A 25,881-nucleotide genomic window follows, 5' to 3' on the forward strand; every position below is an offset into this window, starting at 1 on the left:
TATGTACTTGGCCGCCAGCTCCCCAACTCCGCTATGTATAATGATCACCGCCCATGTAAAACCACGCAACCGGAAACTTTTTCTATAAGATGTGGAAAAAAGTATCCCACTCGTCTATGTATCCCACTCATCTACGTACATATCCCACCTCATCTGCTATCTATCCCACTTAACCGGTCCTCCTGGTCACGACACCAATCTCAACACCTTTTCCTTCTCTCTCCTGCTAACAAAGAAGGAATTGCTGTGGATGCGTGGATTGCCTCGTGAATATCATGGTCTTAACTTGCCAGCACCCGCTCAGTAGGTAACGATCTTCGTTTCCATCTCGTGAACGTGGGGAATCGGAAATCTCTCCGGGTTAGCCTGTTGGTCGATGATATAAGCGACCGCTGGGACTTAGATACGCCGCCAAGTGGTTTGGTGGATGTTCGTGGAGAAGGAATTTGACGGACTTTTTTTTCTTTTCTTCTTTCGCTGGTTTGAGCCCGAGCATGAGTTTCATAGCGATTGAGTCTATCGCATGCACGGTATGGCAGATAAGCTACGCAATAACACCATGGGCAGACATTTCTTATTCATGGCCATCCTAATCTTCCAATGTTCTCATAAGAAAAGCTTTTATGTTCTCTAACCTCATTGTACTCCTTCCCGCCTCTCTTTCCAGGACCTCCTCTTTCTCTATTTCTGCTGCCCGAATGGGAAAGGGTCCCATTCAGGCTTCGCTGTGATCATTGTATGTATGTAGATGTATGTATGTAAAGTTATGTGTGTGTATGTGTATGTATGTTATGTGACAATGCGCTTGTTGAAACATCTAAACCAAACCATACGACAAACAGAAACCTCTGCCTGATGACCATGCACAACCCAAAATTATTCAACAGCAGCGATCAACAAGCCTACCGATTCTGTGACACAAAAGCAAGCCCGCCACGGCGCAAACACTGGGAGAAAACATGAAGGTAGGGTGAGTTCCAGAGAGACACTGGGTGATGACACTCAGCGAGGTGTTGACATTTTTCCCTTTCCCAACAAGAGGACTTGTGATCTCACAAAAGGGATTTAGGCTTTCAAGAGACGTCACAGCAACCGATTGAACTATTGAACTATGCTGCGGTCGCGAACGAAACCGGACGCCACTAGTCTGACGACTTATCGCCTCCTTCCGGCTCCTTTGGCGGTTCCCGAACTGCCGGTGATTGTCTTTGCTGCTCGTGATCGTCGACGTGAATCTCCGCAACCTTATCGTCGTCAATGTCAACGCCACCATTGACGAACACCTCATGAACTTGCTCCTTGTGTTCCCATGTCATCTGCGCGATTTGGTCCATGGTGTCCTGATCCTGCACTGACGGCGGCGGCGGGACATTGTCAGTGAATGCCGAGTAATCGTCGTCCTGTGCAGCAGGTCCGATGAAATCTACAGCGGAGCCATCTTCATTGATACTGGCAAAAACCGAGGCATCGTCGCCGGAGTTGTCGCCTTGTGCCACATCACTCGCGATCTCGTCGTCCAAGCCACTAGCTTCAGAGCCAGTCTTGGGAATGTTGTCAAAGCTCCAGGTTGTGGGGAGAGCAGAGGCCACGCCGGACATGTTGCCCGCGGCTTCGTAGTTGGGTAGATCAATGCCCTCGTCCTCAAACTCGATGCTCTTCCGCACCTCAGGACCAGTAGTCGTGCCATTGGTTTCCTGATAGGAGGGCAGTTCGGAGTCGCCACTTGGACCGCGGCCACTAACCGAACCAACTTCTCCTCGCAGGAGAGTTTGACCTGCTCCGTTCGAAGCGCTCGGCGACCCACGAAGGGAGGAGCCATGACCGAGACGCTGGCCTTCCCCCGAGTCCAGCATTTCCTCATCGTCGTCAAGGGAATAGCGCTGGGCAACTTCCTCGCATTTGGGCCCGCCTAGAGGTTTGTCTGAACGGCGACGGTAGAACAGCAAGTAGGCAGCGGGTGAGACAACCTTGGAGGTATCGGTCACCTTCGAAACGGATGAATCTACTGCTTGTCAGCATTCGCCTTGTCCGCCAAGAACGAGGGCAAACCGAAAGTCTTACCATTGAACTCATACCACTGATCATCAACAAAATTCTTGGCAAAGGCAGTGTAATGGCCACCGCCCAAGCCACCCCAATGGTCATCCACAGCAATCAGGTCATAGATCTCCTGTTTACCGTCTTCCTTGTCGATGACCCGCTCGGTGAGGTCGAGGCCCTCAATGGGGAAGTCGACAAGGACATCCAGCTTATCCCGACGCCAGCCAACGGAGCTAAACCGTTTCAGATGGACGACCAGAATATCTGGCGTCTTCCAAAGGTCGAATTTCTTGCTTGCGCGACGGTGCTCCTTGCAACGGGGACAATACCATGTGTCTTGCTCGGACAGGATTTCTTCCTTCTCGAACTCGGCCAAACAATCATCTAGACTGATACCGTGCTTCTTACGCAGCTCCCGTTGCCTCTTCTTGGCACCCAACGACGGGTCATTCAGAGTCTCAATCTTGTTGTAGGTCCTGTTCGCAGGGGAGAAGACAGCATCAAAAGCGTCTTCGTACCAGTCCACAACGATGCCTTCGCCAAGACGCACAAGGGGCCCTTCCTCGGAGTCGACACGGTAATCTTGCTCAGGAACCTCGACGGGTTGCTGGGCGGCCGCAGCCCGTTTTCTCAGCTGTTCTTTCTCAAAACGCTTCTTAGCCTTCTTGCCATAAGTGCGGCCAGCTTTCATCTTCTTGTTTTTGCCTCGCGGACCGGCATTTGCTCCCCTAGGAGGACTAGCGATGAATCGATCCTGATCAAGGCGTCAGCACATTGTACCACGTTAACCAAATTACTAGAGCAATGCATCAATTTGACTTACACTTCCTTTCGGGGCATCCGAGCCCTCGCTCGACTCATCGGCCATCCGTGTCACGGAATCCACCTGTTCCGAAGAAGCTTCTTCGCTACCGCTGTCATCCGAGCCATCCAATGCATTCGGGCTTCGCATCTCCACATCCGAGGAATCCGTCTTAGGGGCTCTCGAGCTCAGTCTTTCGTGTTTGCTGGTGTCGTTAACGCTTTGCCACCCTGTAGGAACACCGCCATGGGACTCCCTAAAGTAAGACATCGCAAAGAGGTTCTGCAGGGCTGGATTCAGGAATACTGAAGGGTCTAACCACTTAGGCTGCTGCGACTTGAAACGCTTGAGGAGCGCCGGAAGACTATTTTCGTGCCTAGTTAGCGACACCATGTACAGATCGACATACTCATGGAAGTCACTTACGTTTGAGGAGCTGGCGACGCTGTTGGTTTGGCAGAACCAGTGTTGCCCATCGTCACGTCGACAATATCTTCCTCGCCCTCGACAGACTTGGCAACTACCTTAGAGTCTGCAGAGTCAATGTCCGATGCGCCATTGACCATCTCGGGATCCGTAGCTTCCGATGCCTCTTCGTCGGCAGTGAATTCCGACCACGTGGACAAGGTGGCCACCTTTTGCAGGATTTTTCTGCGGATGATATTCTCATCACAAGCCTCCTGAGGTGTCAACACAATGTAATGTGGCGGTGGGATGTCCTCTACTTTCCTATGATATCTGACACCGGCCGCATTAGGGTCCATAGTACGATGCAGAACTGGAACAAGGAGACGTTCCGCCAGGGGATTCAACGTGGGTTGAGCGGGCTCTTCCTCGGCATCGTCCAGCAGCGACCTGTATACCTGCTTCTTGGCCTTCTTTGCATTGACATTGGTGGGCGGCGCTTCCACTTCATGTATCACTGCAACGTCACCCGGCTGAATCTCTTCGTTGATCGCCATCATGTCGTCGTACTGCTTGAAGAATTTACCCTTGAACTCTTCACCTCCAACAAGACGCTCCGGGGGGACACCGACTCTCGTCGAAATGAACTCCTTGATGGCCTTGAAGGCGCTCGTCTTATCGACCTCTACAACGATTTCCACCGGGGGCTCGTTTAAGGGATAATACTTGACAGTCCGGGACCAGACGTTGCTCATTGGCAAGGGCAAAGTGAGGTTGTTGAAGGGATCGAATGTGATGCTGATCTTGTCGCACACAGGGCAATGAAGGGTTGACTTGTATAATCCGGTGAACAGGTCGGCAATGATCGAGTCGTCACGCTTCTTTGTGATATCCCAAACCTTCTCGGCCATTTCTTTGATAGCAGCAGGGTTACCGATCATGTCATCTGTAGAGTCTGGCTTTTCAATGTACGGCTTCTTCTTGATGCGGTTCAGGTCCTCTTGTAGGCCATCGAGCAAGAAACCCAAGAATTCTTGGGAGTCCTGCTGCCCATAGCCGGAGAAGGCAGGGGCATATCGGCCTACGATGCCTTTGAAGTGACGGGGCGCGACCGAGTTGGGCGCAGGATTCTTGTATATTTCATCCAACAGCCGCATATATGCCATAGCAACGTCTCCGTTATGGGAAAGCGGATTGTCAGGGTTGATCTCTTTCTTGGCCTCGTGAGTGAGGAAATACTTGGTCAACTCTTCAACGCTCCGTAGACATTGCAGAGCCGAATTCATGTAGCATGTATTGCCCAGGTTCTGCAAGCCAACGCACCCTGGCGTACGACCGGATCTGGGTTGCACCCGGCCCCTATTGAGGACACTCGGGGGAGCCGGACTGTTACGTCCGCTGACAGTACCACGGGCCTGAGCGACAATGCCGTTGCCGACGGTCTTGTGGCTGCCATTGGCCATTTTGGTAAAGAATGTAGAGACGTAATCATCTCGGTCAACCTGTTCGTCGATGATCAAGGTTTGGTCCACAGTAAGGCCAACCAATGACAGACTCTTCCTCCCGTTGTAGTTGGGATTGGTTGTGGTATCCTCTGCTGCGAGGTGATCGCGCTCCACACCACGCTCTAGTTGGCTGAAAGTTTCAACATCCACGAGCATTTCCGGCCAGGAGCCAGGAGCCCTAGGCAGGAAGTTGGGTATGCTAGAGGAACGCCCTGGGGAATCAGGAGGGGTTTCCATGCCAGAGGGCTTCGAAGCCTCCTCTGTGGCAGGAATCGTTTGCAGCCGCTGCCAGACCCGGACTTTACGATCCATAGGAACACCAGTCAGCTTCTTGATTTGCTTAAGAAATTGGTGAAATGAGGCAGATGCGCTTTGGACAATGACGGGCGGTGGCGGCTTCTTCAGCTTAATCTCCTGTTCGATAGGCAGAGGACTCGCTGCCGACCATAGCCTGTGAACGGTAAAAACGGGAGGATGGAACTCAAACTGAACGTTGGGCTCGCTGGCAGCATCAAGGGCGGTATTGTGCGCTATCCGGACAATGGGGGCCTGTCCAGGCGCCAGGCCATACCATGACAGCACCAGGTCCCATGCGTCCTTGGGAAACAGCTCAGCAGACTCTGATCCCACGCCCGGCTTTAGCTTCACGCACTGCTGGTCGGCGGAGTCGGTGAAGATAGCTTGAATGATATCCGAGTTATCGATCGGCCCAATAGTCTCGCCTGAAGGCTCCTTGCTTGCAGGCTTCCCATTAGCACCGAACGCCTGGGCCTTGTTCAGCCACTGCCGTGATACTAAGTATGCCACATCTCCTTCTTTTGCGCCCCTATCATTGAAGGCCTTGAGGAGTGTTTCGATCGTCTTGATCTGTTGCTCGATCGGTGGGATTTCTGCATTTCCTTCCGTCAGAAGCCTGCGCGTTTTTAACTGAGGTACGAGCAGCTGACATGCTTACCTGTCTTCAAGGGCAGTTCCATATCAGCGATGGGCACCTTGGTACCTCCGGCGGCGTCTGCTTCCACGGGCTGAGGCTCTTCCACATCTTGCCCAGACTGTTGGTCTTGCGGCTGGGTATCAGGAACCGTGAGCATTTCCACGTCCTCCCGCGAGTCCGCGTTCTCATACTCTGGATCCATACTGGATGCTCTTCGTTTCAGGGGAGAACCAGATCGATGTGTCTGCTCTGAAGCGCCACCCATGAGCGCACGGTGGGGCGTATTGATGAAGGGAGACTGACTTTTCAAAGTCCCGCAACTGGCAGCCTGCAAAGTCGAGCTCGAGTCGAAAAGCTGTCCGGAATCACGGTCGTTGTCAACGGAGAGATCGGCCGAGGCAGCGCAGGGTGAACTGGCGGTGGAATCGGCAGAGACGTAGTCGGTCGCAGAGCCAGACAGTGTGCTAAACTGATTCTGAAGGTGCGGGGGTATGCCTGATGGAGGTAAGGAGTCGCCGCGGCTGTATGCTGGAGTGTTGGAGGCAGAGGCCGATGTGGAAGTCGACCGGTGGTGGTCAAAAGGGTAGGCCGGGTCGAACTCTGCTTCTTGTTCGGTAGCGAGCACCACGTCTAGGGCAGCGTCGGTAGACCCTTCCTGTCCCTGCTCCCTTGTCGACTGGCGGGTAACCCTCCGTTTCTTTGAGGAAGACGTGGTGAAGGTGAGCTGCCTGTGCAGCTCGGAAAGCGCTGGATCGGTGTGATGGAAGGTGGGAAGTGGGGGACGGCGCGCGGTGGAGGATGCCGGATGGAGATCGGGGAGATCGTGACAACCCAGTGAGACGAATCGGTAGAGTAGGTAGTCACGCACGGCACAGTAAAGCGACTCGGACGGAGCGCTGAGTGGTTGAGGCAGGTAAGACGGTCAGGTCGTGGACGAACTGACTGACTGGCAAACGACAGGAGCAAAGCCAGACAATAGAGCTGGGTCTGGGGAAAGCGAGTCGTTGCGTTGACGCTGGGTGGTGGCGTCCGTGATAGGTTAGCCGTGGTGCATCGGGCGGACTGGTTGGCCCGACAGTCTTTCAAGTTTTTTTTTTTAAGTTTTTTTTTCGGGTGCCGTTTTTTTCTTCTTCAGTCTTGATTCCAGTGGACTCGACGCCTCGATGGGACTCGTTCGGGCGATCGATCAGCAAGGGCACGCTGGGGCCGGAAAAGGCGACGGAGGCCAAGTAGCGGGAATCGGGTGTTACAGCGTGGAGATTTGTTGCGTCACGTCAAACGGGAACCTGGTACCTTTTTTTTGGAGTGGTGGCCAGAAATGATACCGAATTTAAAAGAAACATCAACAACCGGTCTGTTGTCTCTTTGGGGTTCCCCTGCAGTGAGGTTCTTGTCAACAACGAAGCCGGAGCAACAGGCTTGGAGAGCGAATAAATGGAAATTCTGTCCAATGGAATTCTAAGCGTTGTCTACCCATGGGTTTCTGTGGTTTTTTTTTTTTTTTTTTTTTTTTTTTCCCTGCCGCAGCGGAAGTTGCAGCTTATCTAGGCTTGTTCTATGACCGTGGTCCCGCTCTCAGTCTGGGCTGGTTCGTTGTTGCAACCTGCAAGCGCAAGCGCATTTGCAAGTGAATAGAGGTACCTCTAGGATCGCGGTCGCGTCACGGCCCTGCTCTGCCCTGACCGTAAAACACCTGTAAAACAACCGCGATGGGATCTCTGGGTCGCCTCCCGAACCCTGTCGAATGCGGGTTCTGTTCCACGCAGGGTTGATGAAGCGCCCTGGGCAAGGGGAAGAGCACACCCCGCAATTCGAGCACGCTGCTAAGTACCTAGCGGTACACAGAGGTAGGCAGTCCAGGGGCGGGTAGTGGCGTCAGGATCAAATAGAACCTCCTACCTTCCACTTGTCCTTCTTGGGGAGGAAGTGATGTATTCCAAGTTTTTCTGTGTGTTGTTTGGCTCCTTCACCAGCACACAGAAGGATTCAGAAAGAGATACGAGGGTTACGATCGGAATGAAGGCTAGTTGAAACAGGCGCGAACTCTTATAAGTTAATTTACCGCCGTGAGACACATGGCGAGTCAGCAGGTATGTAGTAGGTGAAATCAACCGTGTATCACATCAAGCAGACAGCAACTTCCGTTCTCTTTCATCCTGAAGGTGTTACTCCTGCCAGCCTTGTCCTGTGATCAAACGACGAGCTGAGAAAGGACCTCTGTTACGATGATGGTTATACTTTGACTATATACCTGTACAGAGGTGAATGAATGCAACGTACATCATGCCAAGCACGCCTCTTCAGTCCTGCCTTTGGGAACTTCATGATGGAATATTCTGAGAGGACGGATAGCATGATTCATCATTCTTCATCCCCATATCACTCCTCGCCGTTGTTTCACCCTGGGGAACGGGCTTTCTTTCGATTACATTTGTTGTATTGCCAAGTTCATAGTATCTGGATGTGCGTGCACAGTCATCATTTGTTTGAACACACTATGCTGGTTCATTACACCAAACACCACATCATCATAGCAACAACCGGGTTAAAACTACTGTTATGAAGCTGTCTGTTCTAATGTCCATAGTTACTGGAGAAAGGGGTATTTTCCTCGCAAGCGAATGCCTGTTCGGTTTATTTTCCGAAGGAGAGAACTCCATCTCATGCATGCAACTGCCCACGCTGTCTTAACATGGTAGATAAACGCATACTTTGGCACATCAATTTACCAACCAAAAAAGGTCTCCCGTCACAGTCTTTTTTTTTTTTTTTTTCTTCTTTTAACAGAAATTCTGAAAGCAACATTTGATACGGAAATCGTTATCCTGCACTGTTTGATGCTTTCACTTAGAGCTTGGAATCCAACTCCTCGTACTCGCTCAGGTCCTTCACCGGCCTAGCAGCAGCGCTGACTGGCAATCCAGCCTTGTAGCTGCGCACATCCTCAATGAGGATAGGCTTCGTGCCGTTTGATGACGGCGGCGGCGCATCCTTGACCACCCCGCTGACCTTTTCAGCATGGAGCTTCCTCCATGTCTCGGTGGCAGCATCCATATTGCTCTCGGCAACACTGAGGCTGCCAAGATACTCCTTAAGACCAGCAATCTCCTTCTCCTCGTCGTGATCAGCCGCGCTCAGTCTCGCTTGGAGGTCGGTGGCGGTTTTGGCCGAGGTAGTAGCATCAAGTTCCAGTGTCTTGACGAGTTCGGTTATCTGGGCAGTCGTCACGTCGCTCTTTGCCTGAGCCTCCAAGTAGATAGCGAGCTTGGCCCTGCTAGGCGACGAGGGGTGGATGTAATACTCGAAGAACTCAATCAGTTCCTCCTTAGTAAGAGGTTTGACGTGAGCAGCATCGCGTTGGGCTAAGGGGAAAGGTCAGTATAGACTCAAGGTAGTAAGGGCAATCTCAGATGTTATGTACTTACAGATCTCAAAATCATAGTACTCGCTATGGATCTGACTCCATTGCTTGTTGGTTTCCTGGTCCAAAAACTTGGGCTTCTCGAGGCGCTTCACGATCAAGCTGCGCTTGTGAGCCTCAAATTGCCTAGGGTCCATCTCTTCGATCCACTTCGCCATCCTTTCCAAGAACAGCTCAATTCTGTTCTCCAAGTAAGGGGCTGTCTTCTCGCTCTGGATGAGGAATCGAAATCCGTAGCTTGTGGAAGTGGCACGCACTCCAGAGAACACCACGTAGCCTAGTTGCTCCTTGGTCCTGAGTTGATCGAAGCATGGCTCTTGGAGAATCTGGGCCAAAAGCAGTGTCTTGGCACGGATAAGAGAGTCGTTCTTGTCACCGACATAGAGGAAGTATTCAATGCAGTTGTTCACGTTGGCGGGGTCCTTGAGCATCTTCTTCCAGACGTAGTTGGACCCGGGTGGGAGCACCAAGGATCGCAGGATCGGCCACTGAGAACGCGGCAACACCCTCGGCTTAAGAGTAGACTCGACCATATCCGTTAACTTCAGAGCGTCCTCCTTGTAGAGATTTCCATGGATGTAAACCTCCATGTGCAGCTGAGCAAGAAGGGCTTTCCGGAACTGCCGGACGTGATCCGAGGTGATGTGTGGTAGCTCAGCCGCGAGCTCCTCGATTGTGTGGTCATGCTCTGCAGTGAGCCATTCCGTGAAGCCGCCAACCTGATACCACGGGACCTGAAGCTCCCAGTTACGGTAAGCTCTGGTCAGACGTTCTTTGATGATATCAAATCTGTCGTCTCGGACCTCGAGATCCCGCATCGTAATCAGAACGCGTTCCAGGAGGAGTGGAAGCTTGTCATTGTACCCAGATACCTCAACGAACAACCCACGACTGTCGAGTGATACGAGGTAGGACAAGCCAGCAAGGTCGGCATCGTACGAAAACTCTTCCAAGGCATCCTTGACGTGGTCGGTGAAGAGTCTCGCCTTGACAACGCTCTCAGCAGACGCGTGGATCAAAGGGCTCTTCAGGCTGACAATCAAATTCGCTTTGGGCACCCAAAACGTGTCGTCCTTCTTATACCAAGTGCGTACTAGGTCATCGTTGCGCACAATCCGCGGCGCCAGAGCTGGCTCCTTAACCTCCTTCCTTTCCACTTCCAGCTTTGTAGGAATAAACTGGTTTTTGTGCGGGAGATGAAGCTCAGGGATCCGTTCTTGATCGGAGATGGTGGCGGCCTTCTTGATTTCCTCCATAAGTTCGCTAGGAATCTTGGACACGGAATACTCAGTCCCGTACCACTTTTCCTTGTGCTCCCATTTCCCAGGCACCTCCCGCGAGACGATGGACATACGGAAATTGTCAGGCCGCAAGCAATCAAGGCCCTTGCGGATGAGGTTGGCATCATACTTGCGCAACTTGCTAGTTCCGCTCAAAAGCCATTCTCTGGGCAGTGGCCGTTGCATGACTCCGGCTGTCTTGCTTGCGAAGCTAGAAGCCTGAGTCTTCTGCTTGAACTTAAAATCAATGTCTCCCATAATCTTTTGCTCGTTGTGGATCCATTCCTGGGGTCCCGTTTGTTTAAGTAAGGCGATGTATTGGAACACCACTTTGACGACCTCTTCGTAGTGTTTAAGCCCCTTTGCATTTTGGTCAGCAATTTAAAGTGTAATCAGGAGATAAGGAGGACATACTTCTTGTGTCAACTTGATCTGAATATCAAACATGCCAGGAGAGCCAGGGCAAACAGTCCACGCGCCAGCGCTAAGACCATTAGCCCAACCTTTTGACTTGATATGAGCCATGATGCTGCCCGGGCCCTCATGGCCAAGTAAGTGGCTGAGGTAACGACTTGGAAGCTCTTCGAACAAGAGATGCTCATCTAAGAAGGGGAAGGTAATGTTGAGTTCTCGTGAATCCATTACGGGTTTGGCAAAGGTCACGACTCCGAGTTGCTCCGGCGTAAGAGGAGCTTCATCTGTCCACTCATTGGGTGGCAGATCTTTGTTCTCTACGTCTGAAAACAACTCGGCAACCCAGCCTTCAAGAACGTCAAGTGATTCTCTTCCGAGCACGCACAGCTTCATGCGGTTGGCCGAGTAATGCTTCTGATAAAACTCAATGAACTTTTCACGAACATTGACGCCCTTGGACTCAGGCAACACCTTGAGCGTTTCCAGGTTTCCAGTAGAGAAATGGCAGTACGGATGCTTGGGGTTCGAGATGGACTTGTCTAATTGGTGAAGTCGCCACGTATCGTTCTGTAGGTTCTTTTTGTTTTCGGAGTCCACAGCCCGAAGCTCCCTGTCAAGAGTGTTGGCGAGAAAGAGCGGCGCAACGAAGAACTGAGCAAAACGATCCAGAGCACCGTAAAGGGGCGAGGGATTGGTAGCCGAAAGCTCCTCATCATTGCTGGGTTTGGCAGACACCTCGAAGTAATAGTTGGTGTGAGTTGCTGCAGTGAAGGCATTAGAGCTACCAGAATTTGTCGACAAATACTGGCTGTAGTCATTCTCGACCGGGTACTTCTTGGTACCCATGAACAGGAGCTAGAATCATGATCACCAGGGTCAGTAAGAAAAATCACCAAAAAAATTCCCATCACGTGTGAACAAGGCGCGGAAACTCACATGCTCGACAGCATGGGCCATGCCGGGCATGTCATCTTCATCACTGAAGCTTCCAACATTCACGTCCAAGGCAGCACTGGCCTTGTCCGTCGTGGGATCATGCACCAAGAGAGCCTCAAGCTTATTGGGGAGACGGATGACCCGGTAGCTGCGATCATCAAGAGAGGGTTTCTCCAGCTGATCGGTGACCCGCTCAACAGCGGGTGAGCCCTTGCTGGGCGTATCTTGAGGTGAGGTGGACATGACAGAGTAATGACGCCGGTCCAAGGAGTGAAGAATCGATGATCCGGAAAGGCGTTGGGTGTTGTAAAGTGGAGGAGAAGACAGATATTCAAGCTGGGTCTGAAATACAGCGGGCCCAGCAGGTACTGACAGGAAGCGGCTGATGACAGGGAGGCGATAGTAGGGCGGCGTAGAAGAGAGGGGCGGCGTTGGCGTTGGTGGCGGTAGGTCAAGGGCCGTGGAGGCGGCTGTCCCAGGGGTCCGTAGCTCTAGGGTCCTGCTACTCCGGGGGCGGGTCCAGAATGGTGTCAGCGTCTGTGCGACGGGTGTGGACACAGCACCAGAGCTAGGCAAGGTTACCGGCAATTTGGGTGCCAGCAAATCCGGGCTGGCGGTGACACTTCCGGTAGGACGGCACTCTGGTCTTTGAAGTCTGTTTCGGCTGTGCGCCGATGCGGGGAGACGTGTGAGGTTGCGGTGGCACTGGTTGAGGGAATACGGGATGTTACCAGGTCCGTGTCGTGGTTGCCGGTTTCGCGGATTCAGAAGAGCCGGAGAAGTGAGGAGACGAGACGTAGACATCCAAGTGGAAGTGATTGCCGACTCTTTATACCTGATTCTGCCGTGAAGAGTCTCTCGTTGCGGTCGACTCGCTGGGTGACTGGGTCGTGGGTCGAATCAGAGAAGGTGAACGTTGTTCAAACGCGCATCTGCTTTTTCCGTGAGGATCTTATCCGTAGTCTGCGGGAACCTCGATGGCCTTACGGTACGCTAGAGAGGTTGGGGTGATGACGAACAAGCCAGCGCCCGGTGGGGAAGGAACGGAACAGACGGTACGTCACAGCGCCTGGGGAAATGATTCACGAACTAAATGTACAATTGTGAAGCACCGGACGGGAACCGAAAGCCCACGATGACCTCTCCTGGTGTTCGTATGTATCACAGCTACCAGTCCAAGAAGAAAGGCTGCCTAGAGTGGAAAGTAAGACGACGTATCACTTCTGGTTTTCTTGAGGGAATGTTTTGGATGAGGGGCAGCTTCGCGACATAACTTCCCGAGCTACGGGTACCTCTACGTAGCCCTCCCTGGCTCACTGGGTGCCACTTGATCACGTCGACCATTGAGGTTTCACCCTATAGCTTCAAGTTTTCCGCATGCGGTAAGGAGCTGTAGCATTTCAGCGACACGTTTACATGGTGGTACTCCGGTCCAAGGCTTGAGCAGCGGCAATTGCAGAGCTGTGATCAATGTATGTACAGTTATCCAGGTTGCAGATTCAGCTTACGGATGGTCCGATCGTCCTCAGCTGAGAGATCATATATGGGTAACAGGATACCTTGCTGAACGGAGCAGAGAGCCTTAACATCTTCTGGTAACGATCTCTTGGGTATCCTTGAGAGAACAGCCAGGGTGAGTTGGTCAGTAGATAGAGAGTGAAGATATCCTTTCTGGTTGGCATGCTTGTTTGTCACAGTTACCTTGGCTCCTTGGGACCCACGAACCCCGCCAGCCCACCGTCCGGTCAACTCGTTAGGAGTTGTTCACTGACATTGACTTGAGGAGTGCCTATCAGATGATAAGAGCGCAAAGTCCTGAATGGATCGAATTTACATTGTGGGATGAAAAGTATGTTCGGAGTTCCAATAGTCCTGGATACTGGTTGACACCTCATTAAGATATATGCAACGCACCCTACTATCGACCCTATAAAAGCCATCAGGGCCAACTCCAGGACGCACAATGAAGTGTTCCCTCCTCTTGCACTGCCTTATCACTTTCAACCCACACGTCACATTTCGAAGTTTCGTAATATGTGACGGGAGAGCCGCACATCTCAAGAAATAGATGTAGAGTGAGATCCGAGCAGACACTTTGTCACACACGTCAACTACCGGAGTGATAATTCCTCGCAATTCTTTCACTACGAGACTGTCTTGCAGCTGAATCATCAATGGGCATTGTTGTCGTTGTCCTTTGATTCTTACGTGTAATCTTTCTTTCTCATTGTAAACCTCGCTATGGTCTGACTGGCTATTTGCGTCGCCCAGTTGGATCTCTTCCGTTTGGACACTGATGCTCCTACATTAGCTTGATTAATCATAGTCCTCGAAAAGAGAAATGATTGCTCTGCCAAGAGGAAAAAACATGCTGTTGACAACCTGTCTCACATGCCTGTAGTATCATCAAACATGGTCGGTTTGTATATAGTAAGTGGACGAGAGCAATTGAGATGTTACTCAGAAGGTTGCCATAGACCTACTCTTACCTTTTCCAGCTCTCTTTACATTCTATATGTCTTACCAAACCACAAACAAATCGCAAACTGCCAAAGTCACACACGCATTATGCGGAATATAGCACAAGCGCGTAACAGCGGTAGACCTAACACAGAAACGCCGGAGTCTAGTACTATGTCTAGGTTGTAAGTCTAGTTTAGTTATCGTATATGTCATCGCATTTCACCAGTCTATGACACGGCCTCCTGGATAACAGAAGCCATGTGACAAAGACTGAGCAATTCCACTACCCTGTGGGCTGTGCTTCCGCTTAGGTGCAAGACTATGTTGTAGCGGAAGAGACCATATGAGGTGAAGTAGGACTAATAGACTGCCTTGAGCTGCGTGGTTGCTCCGGAGACCTTCAGCCGCTATGATCAGTTTGTCCGGGATGGTACTGATGAAAAACCACACGGGACGGATGTCACCCGTCAAAAGCCAATATTGCGGTTGCTTGTGATTTTGGGTATTGATGTTCCTTGCGGTTCGGCGGTAAAAGCAATCTAGTCTGCATGCAACCTGTTCTTCCCCAGCCCTAGCAGAAGATGACACCCATGTTTGTTATCAACAAGTCATCATCTATTGAAAGTCTTGGCTGGATATGAGCTTCAACGGTGACCGGCCTAGAAGGCGACGGCGGGTAAGTGTACCTCAGCGCCGCGTGGATCGGGTTCAAGAGAACAGTTCCATACCCCTTAAGCTGCCTAACAGCATGCAAACTCATCACACTTCCACCCCCTCTAACCGCCCATCAGTAAACAGGCCATATGCCTATATCTCTGAGGATTTACGATGCGATCCATCACATCGAAAGCCTTAAAATGTCTAAAGAGACCGAAGACCGCATGTTGCGCGATGCCGTACCAGATGTACACTCTAGTCCTTGCACCACCAGAACAAGCGACGGTTAACAGCGAAGGACATCGAGATACCCCGTTTGCAGCACGAGTTAAAAACTTAAGCTCTACACTGGCGTGGACGACATGGGCACATATATCCCGGTCCTCCGTAGGCACCATGGCACTCATAGATGCTTGAGCCTCTCCCCAGCAGGGAAAACAAATGACCTATGATCGTGAAGCTTATAAGCACTGCGGCCAATTTTAGAACAGTGGAACACACGATCGGGACTAAAATGGATGCCGAACCATCAACACTACTTCCGCGACTTGCGGGGGCAGTCAGCAGCTCGATGACCGTTCTGTCCACATGTGTGGCAGGCGCCGGTGAAAGCCTGCCGGTGAACGCCTTGTGGCTGGCCACCCGATCCAGATATCGTGGCAGGACGGTTGGGATTCACCTCCCTCTTCCGTCGGCCAAGCGCAAACTGTGCTGCCTTCTTGCGCTCCTCGCTTCTCTTGTCAGAGAACGAGGATCCCGGCCTTGCCCGCTTCTGTCCCCTGGGATTGACACCCTTTTGTTGGCCTCCGTCTGCCTGCTTGTTGGAGTCGGAAGATGCTTCACCCTCAGAGCGGTCGTCATCGGAGTCTGAGCCTGAGCTATCACTATTACTATCACTCTCGTCGTCATCATCGCTGTCGCCGTCTTCGTTCTTCTTCTTCTCCCCCTACATAGTCACGTTAGCGCGTGGAACCAAAGAATGCTGCTCTATAAACAAACATGCCTTTTTCTTCATGTTGAATTGGCGGAAGCGGACGGCGGTGGGAACAGCGGCAGGAGCGTCATCGTCACCACTCGTATTGCCTGAGTAATCAATCTGCGCAAATCCAACTTGAACAACATTCAGCACTGGGCGAGCCCCGGCCTTCGGGGCGAGGGAAGCACCAGGTAAGACCCAATGGGAGTCACCAAGTTCTGCAGCACGCTTTTCAATGGCAGCTTGTCGCTTCTTCTCTTCTTCTTCCAGCGCGGCCTGGATGGCCTTTTGGTCAAACAATGCCTGGTCGGCCTCCGGATTGGGTGTGCTCGTTTTCGATGTATGGGAATGCTTCCGGCGCTTGGAGGGACCCTCGTCCTCTGTCTTCGGGGTGCTGGGCTTCTCGGTTGGTGACGCAGTAGCAGCAGTAGCAGCAGCTCTCTGCATGAACTTCATCGTCATCAAGCGAGAAGACATAGTCTTTTGCGTCTGTGGCGCCGCCATGGTTGGCAGGTTCGTGGGGGCCATCGTGAGTACGTTGAATAGGCGCGCGGTAGCGTTGACGACTGGAAGATGTTATCGTTAATGGTCTTGTAATTTAACTCAATAGTTTGAGCTACTCCTTAATCGGCGCCCGGTAATGCGAGGAGGAGTTGGCACAGCGATAAAGATTTAGCGCGTGGTCGTTGTGATGATGTCGCACGTCCCAAGAAACATGGTTGGCATTTGACAAGAGACAAAAATTCCAATTCGAAGTCGTCAAGGTGGGACTACTCCCTAGACTACCTAGTTCCACAGCCCAGGGACCTACGGCCATTTGAGCCCCACTTTGAATGCCAGCTTGAGTCGGAGTGAGTCTGTGCACGAGCCAAAGGATCCAACCTTTAGCTTTGAGCCGCACACCCCCATCCCGATAATCCATCTCAGTTGTCGACAACAGCATTGACCCACCCACCGGGGAAGCTCAACTTCATCATACGTACCTGGTCCAGCTCTCGGCCGGTGCCCGCAGCGACTGACTCGAGACACTCCCGTCTCCATCCACAACCTCCTCCACCGAACATCCACCATGTACCCTTCAAGATTGCGGGTAGCCCAACAGCTGTCGCGCCAATGCGCGCGCTCATTCACCACTTCTGGCCATCAATTGTATTCGTCGTCGACCGTTCCGGCGCCTGAGAAGAGTGACCAGAAGACTGTCGAAGTTACGCCGACAGGACCGGCCGCCGTCGTGAAGCAGGCTCCCAACCGCGCGGAGGTCTGGTCCCGGAGTCAGAAGCCCCGCTCCGAGGCCATGACCGGCCCCCGTTTCGAGCAGACTAACTTTGATCTCCAGGTGAGCTACGGCCTGCGTCCAGGAACGAATCTCTACGCAATCGCAATTCGCACCCAAGATTCCGAACAAGACAGGATACATCAACGTTTGGGTCTTTTGCTAACTCCAGTTGCAAATTACAGCCTCAACCATGGGCCGCCATAGAGCTTATCCACAAGCAGCCTGTCAAGTGGGTGCATGAGCGTATCGTGGCATGCGATGGCGGTGGTGGCCCTGCTGGTCACCCCAAGATTTACATCAACACCGACAAGCCTGAGATTGCCACCTGCAACTACTGTGGACTTCCTTTCGTAAGTTTACAACAGGCTGTGATAATCTAGGTACGGACTCACAACTAATGTCGTGATATTGCAGGCAAATGAACACAACCGTAAACACCTCGAGTCCCTCCCCCAGACCTCCTACCCCCTTCAATAAAGGAGAGCGAGCCAGCCGCAGTCGGATTGACGTCGAGTGTGAAAATGTACCACGGTACCAGTCCGTGATGAAGGTCAAACAGGGACCTGTACATATAGAACTGAATAATGACGGAATGGAATTTTAAACGCTTCAAGGGGCACAAAGTAAGCCCGTACTGATTCGATTTGCTAGACAGCTACAATGCAATCTCATGAGCCGGTACGCGCATTCTGTCAATTTGTCGACGAAGTTCGATTATACGCCTGATTTACAACCTCTCCAGCGAACATGGACACCCCCGTCGGAACACGCGCACACTGTTCATGCAACATATCCACTACGACCGTATTCCTCCGCCTATCTGTATCGTGCCGGAGCTGAAGCTGTTTGAACGTTTGAAGAACAGCCAAAGGGACGAGAAAAGAGATGCCATCACAAACTTGGACGACGTCCATTCCGCTGTGGCTGCAACGGACTTTCACCCCCAAAAACCCCTTAACTCCCCGGTTCATCCTGAATTACTGAACTCTAGCCTTCAGGAGCTTTATGGTATGAATAGCCTACACAAGGGATCGGTAGGTATTCAAGCCACCCACGTAGGTGTCATTTAGAAAATCGGTTCGCGTGACGGATGAAGAGTGCAGCGTGAGTCTAATGCCAGCAAACATCTGATTTCTATCTGGTCCTCAGCTCGCTCTAGTTGCATATTGACATTATCTCCATATCAACAGTTCATTTGCAACAGCAGGTGAGATGGACAGGGTTTACTTGCGACTTTGTGAGCTGCAAGAGTTTTATTGCATAGTACAGCTCTTTTCAGTTTTGGAGGCTTTGGCCACCGAGAGGGCAGTGCAACGACCCGGGTGTCACCGAGCGAGCGTCAAGGTGCCCGCTAGTGGTTGCTAAAAATATCATCGGCCCCGAAGGACCGGGAGTCATGGTTGGGACACTACCTACATTTGTGGTGTACTTCCAATTGACACCCATCGGCCCCGTTGGGCTTGACCAGGCAAGGACCTGATGTGTGCATTCAATCCGTCAAAAGCTCATCTTGGGACCACATCACCATTTCTGTACATCGCAGATCAGTTGCCAAGCTCCAACATCTTAAAACTCGGCTTCTTTAATGGTAATCCTCGTACTCATGTAAAGCAAAGTTCACAGCTTTCAATGGAGGGCACGTCGTTAGGTTGCAGATCACCATGGTGCTGCTCCCATCAATGGATTCATTTGGATATTCTGAGAACAATGAAGTTTCTCTATTGGGGGGTAGTCCCTAAGACATGGCCGCATTCATCCGCCGCTCCCACCTTGATGTTACTCTATCCTGATATGTGTTTCATGGCGCACTATGTATTTCACCGTCCATTGACCATGTTTTGTAACTTTGGTCTTATCCAACACAGCCGGCTCGGTTGCCGTGAGAAAAGTCAGGTCCTTGTCAAGGCAATCGAAGTACGATATGAACACCGCAGTGGTGGATGTATTGAGAAGGCTCTGGGGTATGGAGGTTAGTTCAGACAAAGCTAAGGCTGTGCGGCTTGAACGGCCTAGCCTATCTATGGATCTATGTACGCTCTTCACGTCTTTGGAATCTCAAATAGATTTAGGCTCAAGGTCCGTTCCCGTCTCCGCCTTTGTTTCCAACACAAAGTCCAATGGTAATCTCCGTCCTGCATCCAATGCCCATACTCGCGGCATCGATATCAGTCGGCTCTTCCGACATTGTTCTGCCCAGCCTTCGATCAGTAAGCTGAGCTGTCATGGCGCCTTGATAACCTTGGCCTGCTAATGTGATGTTACCCACATCCAACCGCTTGATAATACCGAAGGAGTCGAAAAGAGGGCTTCAGCATGCGGAACACAGCCCCGCGAGGAGACCCTAGGATGGCCCAGGGTGGCAGAAAGTGGCATTTTGATGGCCCCCCGTCCCCTGCTTTCGTCCGATCCATTGGATCCGCCCAGCTGCACCTTGCGGGGGGTGGAGGCCATTCAGCACCAACGGCCTGCCGTGTTGCGGATCCTTGGAATTTTAGGTGCCTGGAACCGATGAACCTTGAACCCTTTTCGTCTCATTCCCTTTTGTGCCCCGTCCCTTGCTCCACAGCTGCCCGCTCCAAGCTCTGACATCAAACTCGGAGCTTTTGGTGAGCTCCAAACAGCTAGCTGTGCGCACACCGAGAACCCCTCTGAGAGACTGAGACCCCGTCACAGTGTCCCATTGTGATCTTGTGCAAGCCAACATTTGAATGTCAAGGCGCCAGGGCTTCTCACTGTCTCCTCACGTTCCATCACCACTACTCCTACTACCTACCTTTTCGCATACCCTGCTCCGTCCTCGTAGGGCGTTGGAGACCCGGACACGGCGATCTTGACGTTACCTCGCGGAGGACGCCACTCCCCATTCCCGTTTCGTTCCAACAAGAGTATGGTAGAGTGTTCGCTGCGGTTGGTTGCCGTACTGCTTCTGCTGCTGTCACCTGTATGCGTGGAATCGGATGACGCTTGTGGTTTTACATGCGTCTTTTGTGCCGTGGGCTTCTATCATCCCCCTACCCGTACGTACGCAGTGCATCTGCGTCCCTGTGAGGCCAGCACTGTCCCTCACGCCCACCCGGAGGGGATCTCTCAAACAATTCAGGCTATCTGACGACCCAGTACAAGTGAAAGCGCTCTGGGAATAACACGACCAGTTCAGTTTGTCGTCAACGGTGCTTCTTTCAGACTAAGCCTGGTTCCATCCATCTCAGCTTGCCCGCTTAAATCCAAGGCCTGTCAGCACCCGTCTGGGGTTATCTGCTGCTATCAGATCTATTACTGGAACCCAGCAGCGCAACAGCAGAGAGGAGGAAGACACTGCCTCTGTCACCACACACCATCACCACCACCGCCACCACCACCCCCCGCGCATCCGGCAGCCCACGTTTTCTGTTCAGGTAACGGGGTCCGGCTCTTTGATCGTCGCCAGCACAACACCGCCCTCTCTTTTTTTCCTTTCATCTCGACTCCCCCGATAATGCCGTTCTATCGGTCTTCTAAGCACAACCGATCTCAACACAACCTGTTGGGGTCATCGATTGCTGAAGACCCTTCGCAGGCAACATCCTCCGTTCAATCAGCCGCGAGCCTGGGCCCGGGCGCTGCAAACCCCTCTTCAGCCTTGCCAAACTCGGCCTTCAGCTCTGGCTCCAACGAATCTTTTCAGATTGATAACGGCGCCGGAAGACTGAACCTCGTACAGGCCTCACAGTCGCAGCCGTCGCGCTTGGTGAATATTTACAACAATCCCGCCAGCGGCCCCTCTCATCCCTCTGATCCTGTTCCACAATTGCAACATTCTAACACGGTAACTGGTGTCGTTGAGTCTCGCCAGAGAGACCACGACTTCGCAGATCAAGTGGCCCGGTCGCACTCCCATCACTTCCCCCAAATTTCACCAACCCAGGCCCAACAGCAGCAGCAGCAGCAGCAGCAGCAGCAGCAACAACAACAGCAACCCTCTCCGGCCACGCCTCAACAGCACCACCATCTTCAAATTCAACAGCAGCCGCAGTCAAGTCTTGGATCAAACTCAGTTGATAATCTACCAGACACAGCTTCCATCCATAATTCCCCATTCTCCGGCCAGGGACAAGGCCAAGCGTTTGTTGCAAACCAGCAGCCGCCCCCACCCCCGCCCAAGACAAAGCAGTCCACGCGCAGACTGATCAAAAACATATTGAGTGGCTCGTCCTCGCATCGTAACCAAGATTCTCAATCTGGACAAAGTTCGTGGAGCGATCCTTCAGGTATTGTTCGCAGATCGTCAAGGCGTATAAGCCAGCCGCCTCCTCCTCCCGCCATCCGCACAGGTGTATCTCAGGTTTCGCTTGGCCATCCTCCCGACTGGCAAGCCCAATATCCTTCATCGCAGCCTTCGCCTCTCCAAACGGCAGTGTATCGAGACTCGTATCTTGTTGCGGGACAAGAAAGAGACTTGCATCTCCAGAACCCGCAAGACCAATACAACCCCACTATTCGACCGGTCCCTCCTGAGAAAGACGTCTCGCCTTATTCAGTGGGGGAAAGCGGGTACCATCAACAGCAAGCCCATTCGCAACTGCAGGTTAAGATCCCTCCAGATCTCCAGCAACAACAATTCAATCAGGCTGAGTTCGAGGCCGCACTGCAACAACAGCACCAGCAACAGCACCAGCAGGTGACCCCCCAGGACCCATACCAGACCTCGTCGCAAGTGCAATACCAGGCGAGCACACATTCTGCAATCTCGGGCCACCTTGGCAATCCCCAGCATCAGAATCCTGAGACGGTATCGCAGCTTTCGCGCGAATCGCCAACCATCGATTCGGACCAGCGCTCAGCGACAAACGTTCAATCGTCTCTACAGGCTTCCGACGAGAGCAGTTACACGCCCCAATCCCAGGATATTCCCCTGCGTCAGAATCCACTCCCCGCGCGGGCTGCAGCCCAATCCCAAGGCAAGACCCCGCAACAGCAAGTCATGGCCCCACAACCCGGCGGACGCCGGTCCCAGGATACCACCGATAAGGCGACCGGGATTCGCGAGGTACAACCACCCCCTGGCCCCCCGCCAAGCTATCGCCAAAGTCAACAGCCCAGCATGAACAACTTGTCTCAATCTTCCAACGCAGGCGGTCAAAGCTCCAGCAGCCATCGCCAGGGAGACAGACAAGGCTTCGATGGATCGGGAGAAGTCCAAGGGCGTAACAGCCCCCAGCCGGCGTCCGAACGTGCTGCGGAGGACCAAGAGAAGACATTGAAAGAGCTGCGTGTGTAGAACCCCCGGTCCCCGTTCAGCCCCGTGAATTGCAAACTAACCAGGCGATTTCTATGACGCAGTGACGAAGTACAAGAACGTCAAGAGACTGTACTTTGACGGCAAGAAAGAAATCGAACAGCTGGGCAACCAAGTTGAGCAGCTCCAAAATGCAATCGCCAACCAGCGCATATCGCAAAGCCGAACATCGTTGGACGACAGCGAGTACACGACGCGGTTTAATCGCTTGCAGGGTGCCATCACAAACCTTGCCTTCAATATCAGGAAGGAATGGAAAACATTACCAAAGTGGTTGGACTCATACGTGACCGCCAATGCGCTGAAGACGGGCAAACAAGAAATGACCGCCGTCGGTCGCGCAGTCATAAGTCGTTGGGTGGTAGATGAGATCTTCAATCGCTGCTTTCACCCTGGCCTGGAAGCTGAGCTAAGCAAACAGCTTAGGACGATTGAGCAGAACATCAGACACTTTAGTTACACGTTGAACAGCCAGGAAGAATACGATGCGCTGACCAGCAAGGTTGTCAGCTGGAGAATGACCACACTGGAAGGACTTCAGGACGTTCTTAGGAGCGCCGAGGCTGACGATCATAAGACTAATTTCACCCGGCGCGCCACTAGCAATCTGACCGCTCACCTTTTCCAGCACCTTACGGAACCTGCGCCCGTTGGAGTCGACGGAAGTGTAGGCATGATTGTGGAGTTGGCGGTAGGGATTGCCAGCAACCTGCCCCTTGAGAGCCGCGATGTTGCCATCATCTATCCGTTGCCAGAGCAGCCAGTTCAGACCAACCTCATGGAAGTCGAAAAGACGCCATTACCACCCCTGGAGTCGCGCCCGTCCGATGCCAGCGAGGAAGGGACCGCAGGTGACGGAGCCAAGGAGTCCTCCAAGGAGCGCCGCGGCGACAAGGCCAGATCCGGTATGTTAAACACCATTCATCACACCATAGGCGGGAGCAGCGCCAGCGGTCCACCCGGTAGCCGGAAGGGAAGTATTGCTGACAATTCGACGCTGTCGACAGCACAATCTGGGGTGGCTTCACAATCCAAGGATGCTGGAAGGGTTCGCTTTGCCGGGTCATTTGGTGTGGAAGTTAGGGGTCGCCATGTTCTGATTAAAGCGCCAGTCTGGACTATTTGAGGCCTTGACGGGTCGATGATTTCCGCGCTTTTCTCATTCCTTTAAATATTCTATCTACTCGTAATTGGCCATAAGTAGGGACGCATCTAGGGCACTATGTGTGCACGCAGAGAGAGACAACTTGTTGAGAACCCGTTCTCCTGAATGTTTCTCAAGCTGTGAAAATGGAACAGGGATGACTTGAGCAGACGGATGAGTGAACTCGGTTTGAAAGGGCAGTCATAGCCCCGTTGCGGGCAATGGCATGCAGATGCAAATGAAAATCGGGAATGGATTTATGTGACCTGCTTATGATGCTAGACTTCACATTTTGGGGATTTGTCTAATATAACATGGGGTTGCTGGGGGGTTCGCATTTCTGCAAGGGCAATGAACCGCCGTATTTCTCTTCTAATTCTCTTCTAAGCTCTCTGGGATGGGACATCCCGATCTACAGTACCTGTTATACTTGTGTGTGTCTGAGGGATTCACGTCGAAGTACATAGTACCTAACACTTTATCGATGCATAACTTATACAGCCTTCACCGCCTTCCGTTTAAGGTGGGGTTACCCCTCCATCCCCCAAATCGCAACTTTCCGCGCTTTCTGCCGCATCGCGAGGAGGCAGTGCTGGAAGAAAGATTTGGAACGAGCAACTTAAATTTCACAAGAAGAGGAATACCACGAGTGGAACGAGTCCAAGCTTTTGTCGCGCGAAATCTTAGATATCTTCAATTGGCTCCTTCGATTACGAAATTCGAAGCCACCAACAATGTCCGCCGATAACACGACGCCCGTCACCACGACGGCGGGTGGTGAGAAGCCCGCTCACCTGGAACCCTCCAAGTTGGGCACGAAGGAGTAGTGAGTTCCTCCCCTTCCCTTCACCAACGAACCCTTTCATTACCAGCACCAAACCCCCGTTCAACCTCCAATCCCCTGTCCTAACTAACCTCTCCCTTCCTCCCCTCTCCAGCTGGGACGCCCTCTACACACGCGAAATCTCCAACCACGCCTCCAACCCCTCCGACGAAGGAACGGTCTGGTTCGACGACTCGGACGCCGAGAACAAGATTGTGCAGTTCCTCGACGAGCAAGAACATGAGCTCTTCTCCGGTATCTTTTCGCGAGACGATGCGGCGATTATGGACTTGGGGTGTGGTAATGGCAGCCTGCTGTTCGCGCTGCACGATGACGGTTGGGAGGGAAGGTTGTGCGGTGTGGATTACTCGGAGCAGAGCGTGGAGTTGGCACGGAGGGTGCTGAGGACGAGGGTTTTGGGAGAGGATGTGCCTGAGGTTGAGGAGGGAGAAGGGGAAGAACAGTCAGCAGCAAAAGAGGAGGACACACGACAAGAACAAGATGAAGAAGAAGAAGAAGAAGAAGAGGCGGACGTGGGAATCGAGTTCAAAGTCTGGGACGTCCTCAACGGCGACTTTTCCACCGTCCAAGCCCGCCCCCCATCTTCCCAACAACCCCTAGAAGGAGACAAAAACGCCGGCTGGGACCTAGTCCTAGACAAAGGTACCTTCGATGCCGTCTCGCTCTCCGACTCGCGAGACGCTCGAGGCCGGCGAATCTGCGAGAACTACGGCGCGCGCGTACTTCAGCTGTTGCGCCCCGGTGGGTTTTTCCTAGTGACCAGCTGCAACTGGACCGAGGAGGAGCTGAAGGGGTGGTTTGAGACGGACTTTGCCGAGGTTTATGACGGTACGGAGAAGAAAAAGTTGGGCCTGAGGCAGGTAGGTAGGATTGAGTACCCTAGTTTTAGCTTTGGGGGTGTCAAGGGGCAGACGATTAGCACGCTTTGTTTTCAGAAAAGGGATATTTAAGGGGTTGAGAGGTATGGTGGCCAAGTTGCGGAGAAAACAGGAGAGGATAATATGTAATGGGTTCAAGAGGCGATTTGTGAAATGCTAAAAAACCATGTGCGGGAAGGATGTCTGGTTGATGGAGTACCACGTCTTGATGCACATATTTGGAAAGACTACAAATGACTTCGCATCGGGGTTTCTACGACGTCCACGAATTACGGATTGTTACGTGATGTCCGTCTGTGTGCTCACTTTATCTGTGATCGCTGATTGTTATCATCCCTTGTACCAATACTTTTCGTATTGGCATGCCTGCTCCCATAGGTATATCGAGTCGTAGTTGCTGGAGCCCACATATTCCCTTCCACTCTATTCTCTGATGGGCACATAGCCAGCCGACCATGCCCAACTATTCAAGTATCTTCTAACGAACAGAAAGCAATAGAACCTCCACGATCCTGTAGCGTACAATAACTTTACCACAGAAAAAGTGAAGATGTCAACAAGAAAAGTGCAAAACTATGTTCTTGAATCTGTAATGTACGAACAGCGGTGATGGTACAATGCCCGAGTGACT

The 25,881-nt window shown here is 52.3% G+C and overlaps 6 protein-coding genes across 6 annotated transcripts; 3 read left to right on the top strand and 3 right to left on the bottom strand.

Moving 5' to 3' along the window:
- Window positions 1-1,052: 1,052 nt before the first annotated feature.
- On the bottom strand, window positions 1,053-7,971 carry B0T23DRAFT_440765 (UCH-domain-containing protein; the record flags this gene model as incomplete). The annotated part of the gene is made up of 6 exons (XM_062840738.1): window positions 1,053-2,002; window positions 2,062-2,794; window positions 2,864-3,206; window positions 3,269-5,642; window positions 5,708-6,582; window positions 7,967-7,971. The coding sequence occupies 6 exons, from the start codon at window positions 7,969-7,971 to the stop codon at window positions 1,143-1,145; spliced, it is 5,190 nt and encodes a 1,729-aa protein (XP_062694516.1). The 3' UTR covers window positions 1,053-1,142.
- A 125-nt stretch (window positions 7,972-8,096) lies between these two features.
- B0T23DRAFT_356654 (Metalloenzyme, LuxS/M16 peptidase-like protein) lies at window positions 8,097-12,971 on the bottom strand. The gene is made up of 4 exons (XM_062836178.1): window positions 11,738-12,971; window positions 10,802-11,656; window positions 9,112-10,747; window positions 8,097-9,048 (listed from the first exon to the last, which is right to left on the bottom strand). The coding sequence occupies exons 1-4, from the start codon at window positions 12,539-12,541 to the stop codon at window positions 8,534-8,536; spliced, it is 3,810 nt and encodes a 1,269-aa protein (XP_062694517.1). The 5' UTR covers window positions 12,542-12,971; the 3' UTR covers window positions 8,097-8,533.
- A 2,362-nt stretch (window positions 12,972-15,333) lies between these two features.
- B0T23DRAFT_125673 (uncharacterized protein) lies at window positions 15,334-16,578 on the bottom strand. The gene is made up of 2 exons (XM_062832105.1): window positions 15,861-16,578; window positions 15,334-15,803 (listed from the first exon to the last, which is right to left on the bottom strand). The coding sequence occupies exons 1-2, from the start codon at window positions 16,359-16,361 to the stop codon at window positions 15,393-15,395; spliced, it is 912 nt and encodes a 303-aa protein (XP_062694518.1). The 5' UTR covers window positions 16,362-16,578; the 3' UTR covers window positions 15,334-15,392.
- A 66-nt stretch (window positions 16,579-16,644) lies between these two features.
- On the top strand, window positions 16,645-17,800 carry B0T23DRAFT_125698 (NADH:ubiquinone oxidoreductase 18.4kD subunit). Its single transcript, XM_062832106.1, has 3 exons — window positions 16,645-17,169; window positions 17,292-17,459; window positions 17,524-17,800. The coding sequence occupies exons 1-3, from the start codon at window positions 16,903-16,905 to the stop codon at window positions 17,584-17,586; spliced, it is 498 nt and encodes a 165-aa protein (XP_062694519.1). The 5' UTR covers window positions 16,645-16,902; the 3' UTR covers window positions 17,587-17,800.
- A 2,784-nt stretch (window positions 17,801-20,584) lies between these two features.
- On the top strand, window positions 20,585-23,510 carry B0T23DRAFT_314966 (uncharacterized protein; the record flags this gene model as incomplete). The annotated part of the gene is made up of 2 exons (XM_062834833.1): window positions 20,585-22,358; window positions 22,411-23,510. 2 exons carry the CDS (start codon window positions 20,585-20,587, stop codon window positions 23,508-23,510), a joined length of 2,874 nt encoding a protein of 957 aa, XP_062694520.1.
- Window positions 23,511-23,971: 461 nt separating this feature from the next.
- B0T23DRAFT_378156 (methyltransferase domain-containing protein) lies at window positions 23,972-25,537 on the top strand. The gene is made up of 2 exons (XM_062837076.1): window positions 23,972-24,354; window positions 24,467-25,537. Exons 1-2 carry the CDS (start codon window positions 24,263-24,265, stop codon window positions 25,320-25,322), a joined length of 948 nt encoding a protein of 315 aa, XP_062694521.1. The 5' UTR covers window positions 23,972-24,262; the 3' UTR covers window positions 25,323-25,537.
- The last annotated feature ends 344 nt before the right edge of the window (window positions 25,538-25,881 follow it).

Source organism: Neurospora hispaniola, assembly GCF_033458365.1.
Source record: "Neurospora hispaniola strain FGSC 10403 chromosome Unknown B0T23scaffold_3, whole genome shotgun sequence".
NCBI classification, from domain to species: domain Eukaryota; kingdom Fungi; phylum Ascomycota; class Sordariomycetes; order Sordariales; family Sordariaceae; genus Neurospora; species Neurospora hispaniola.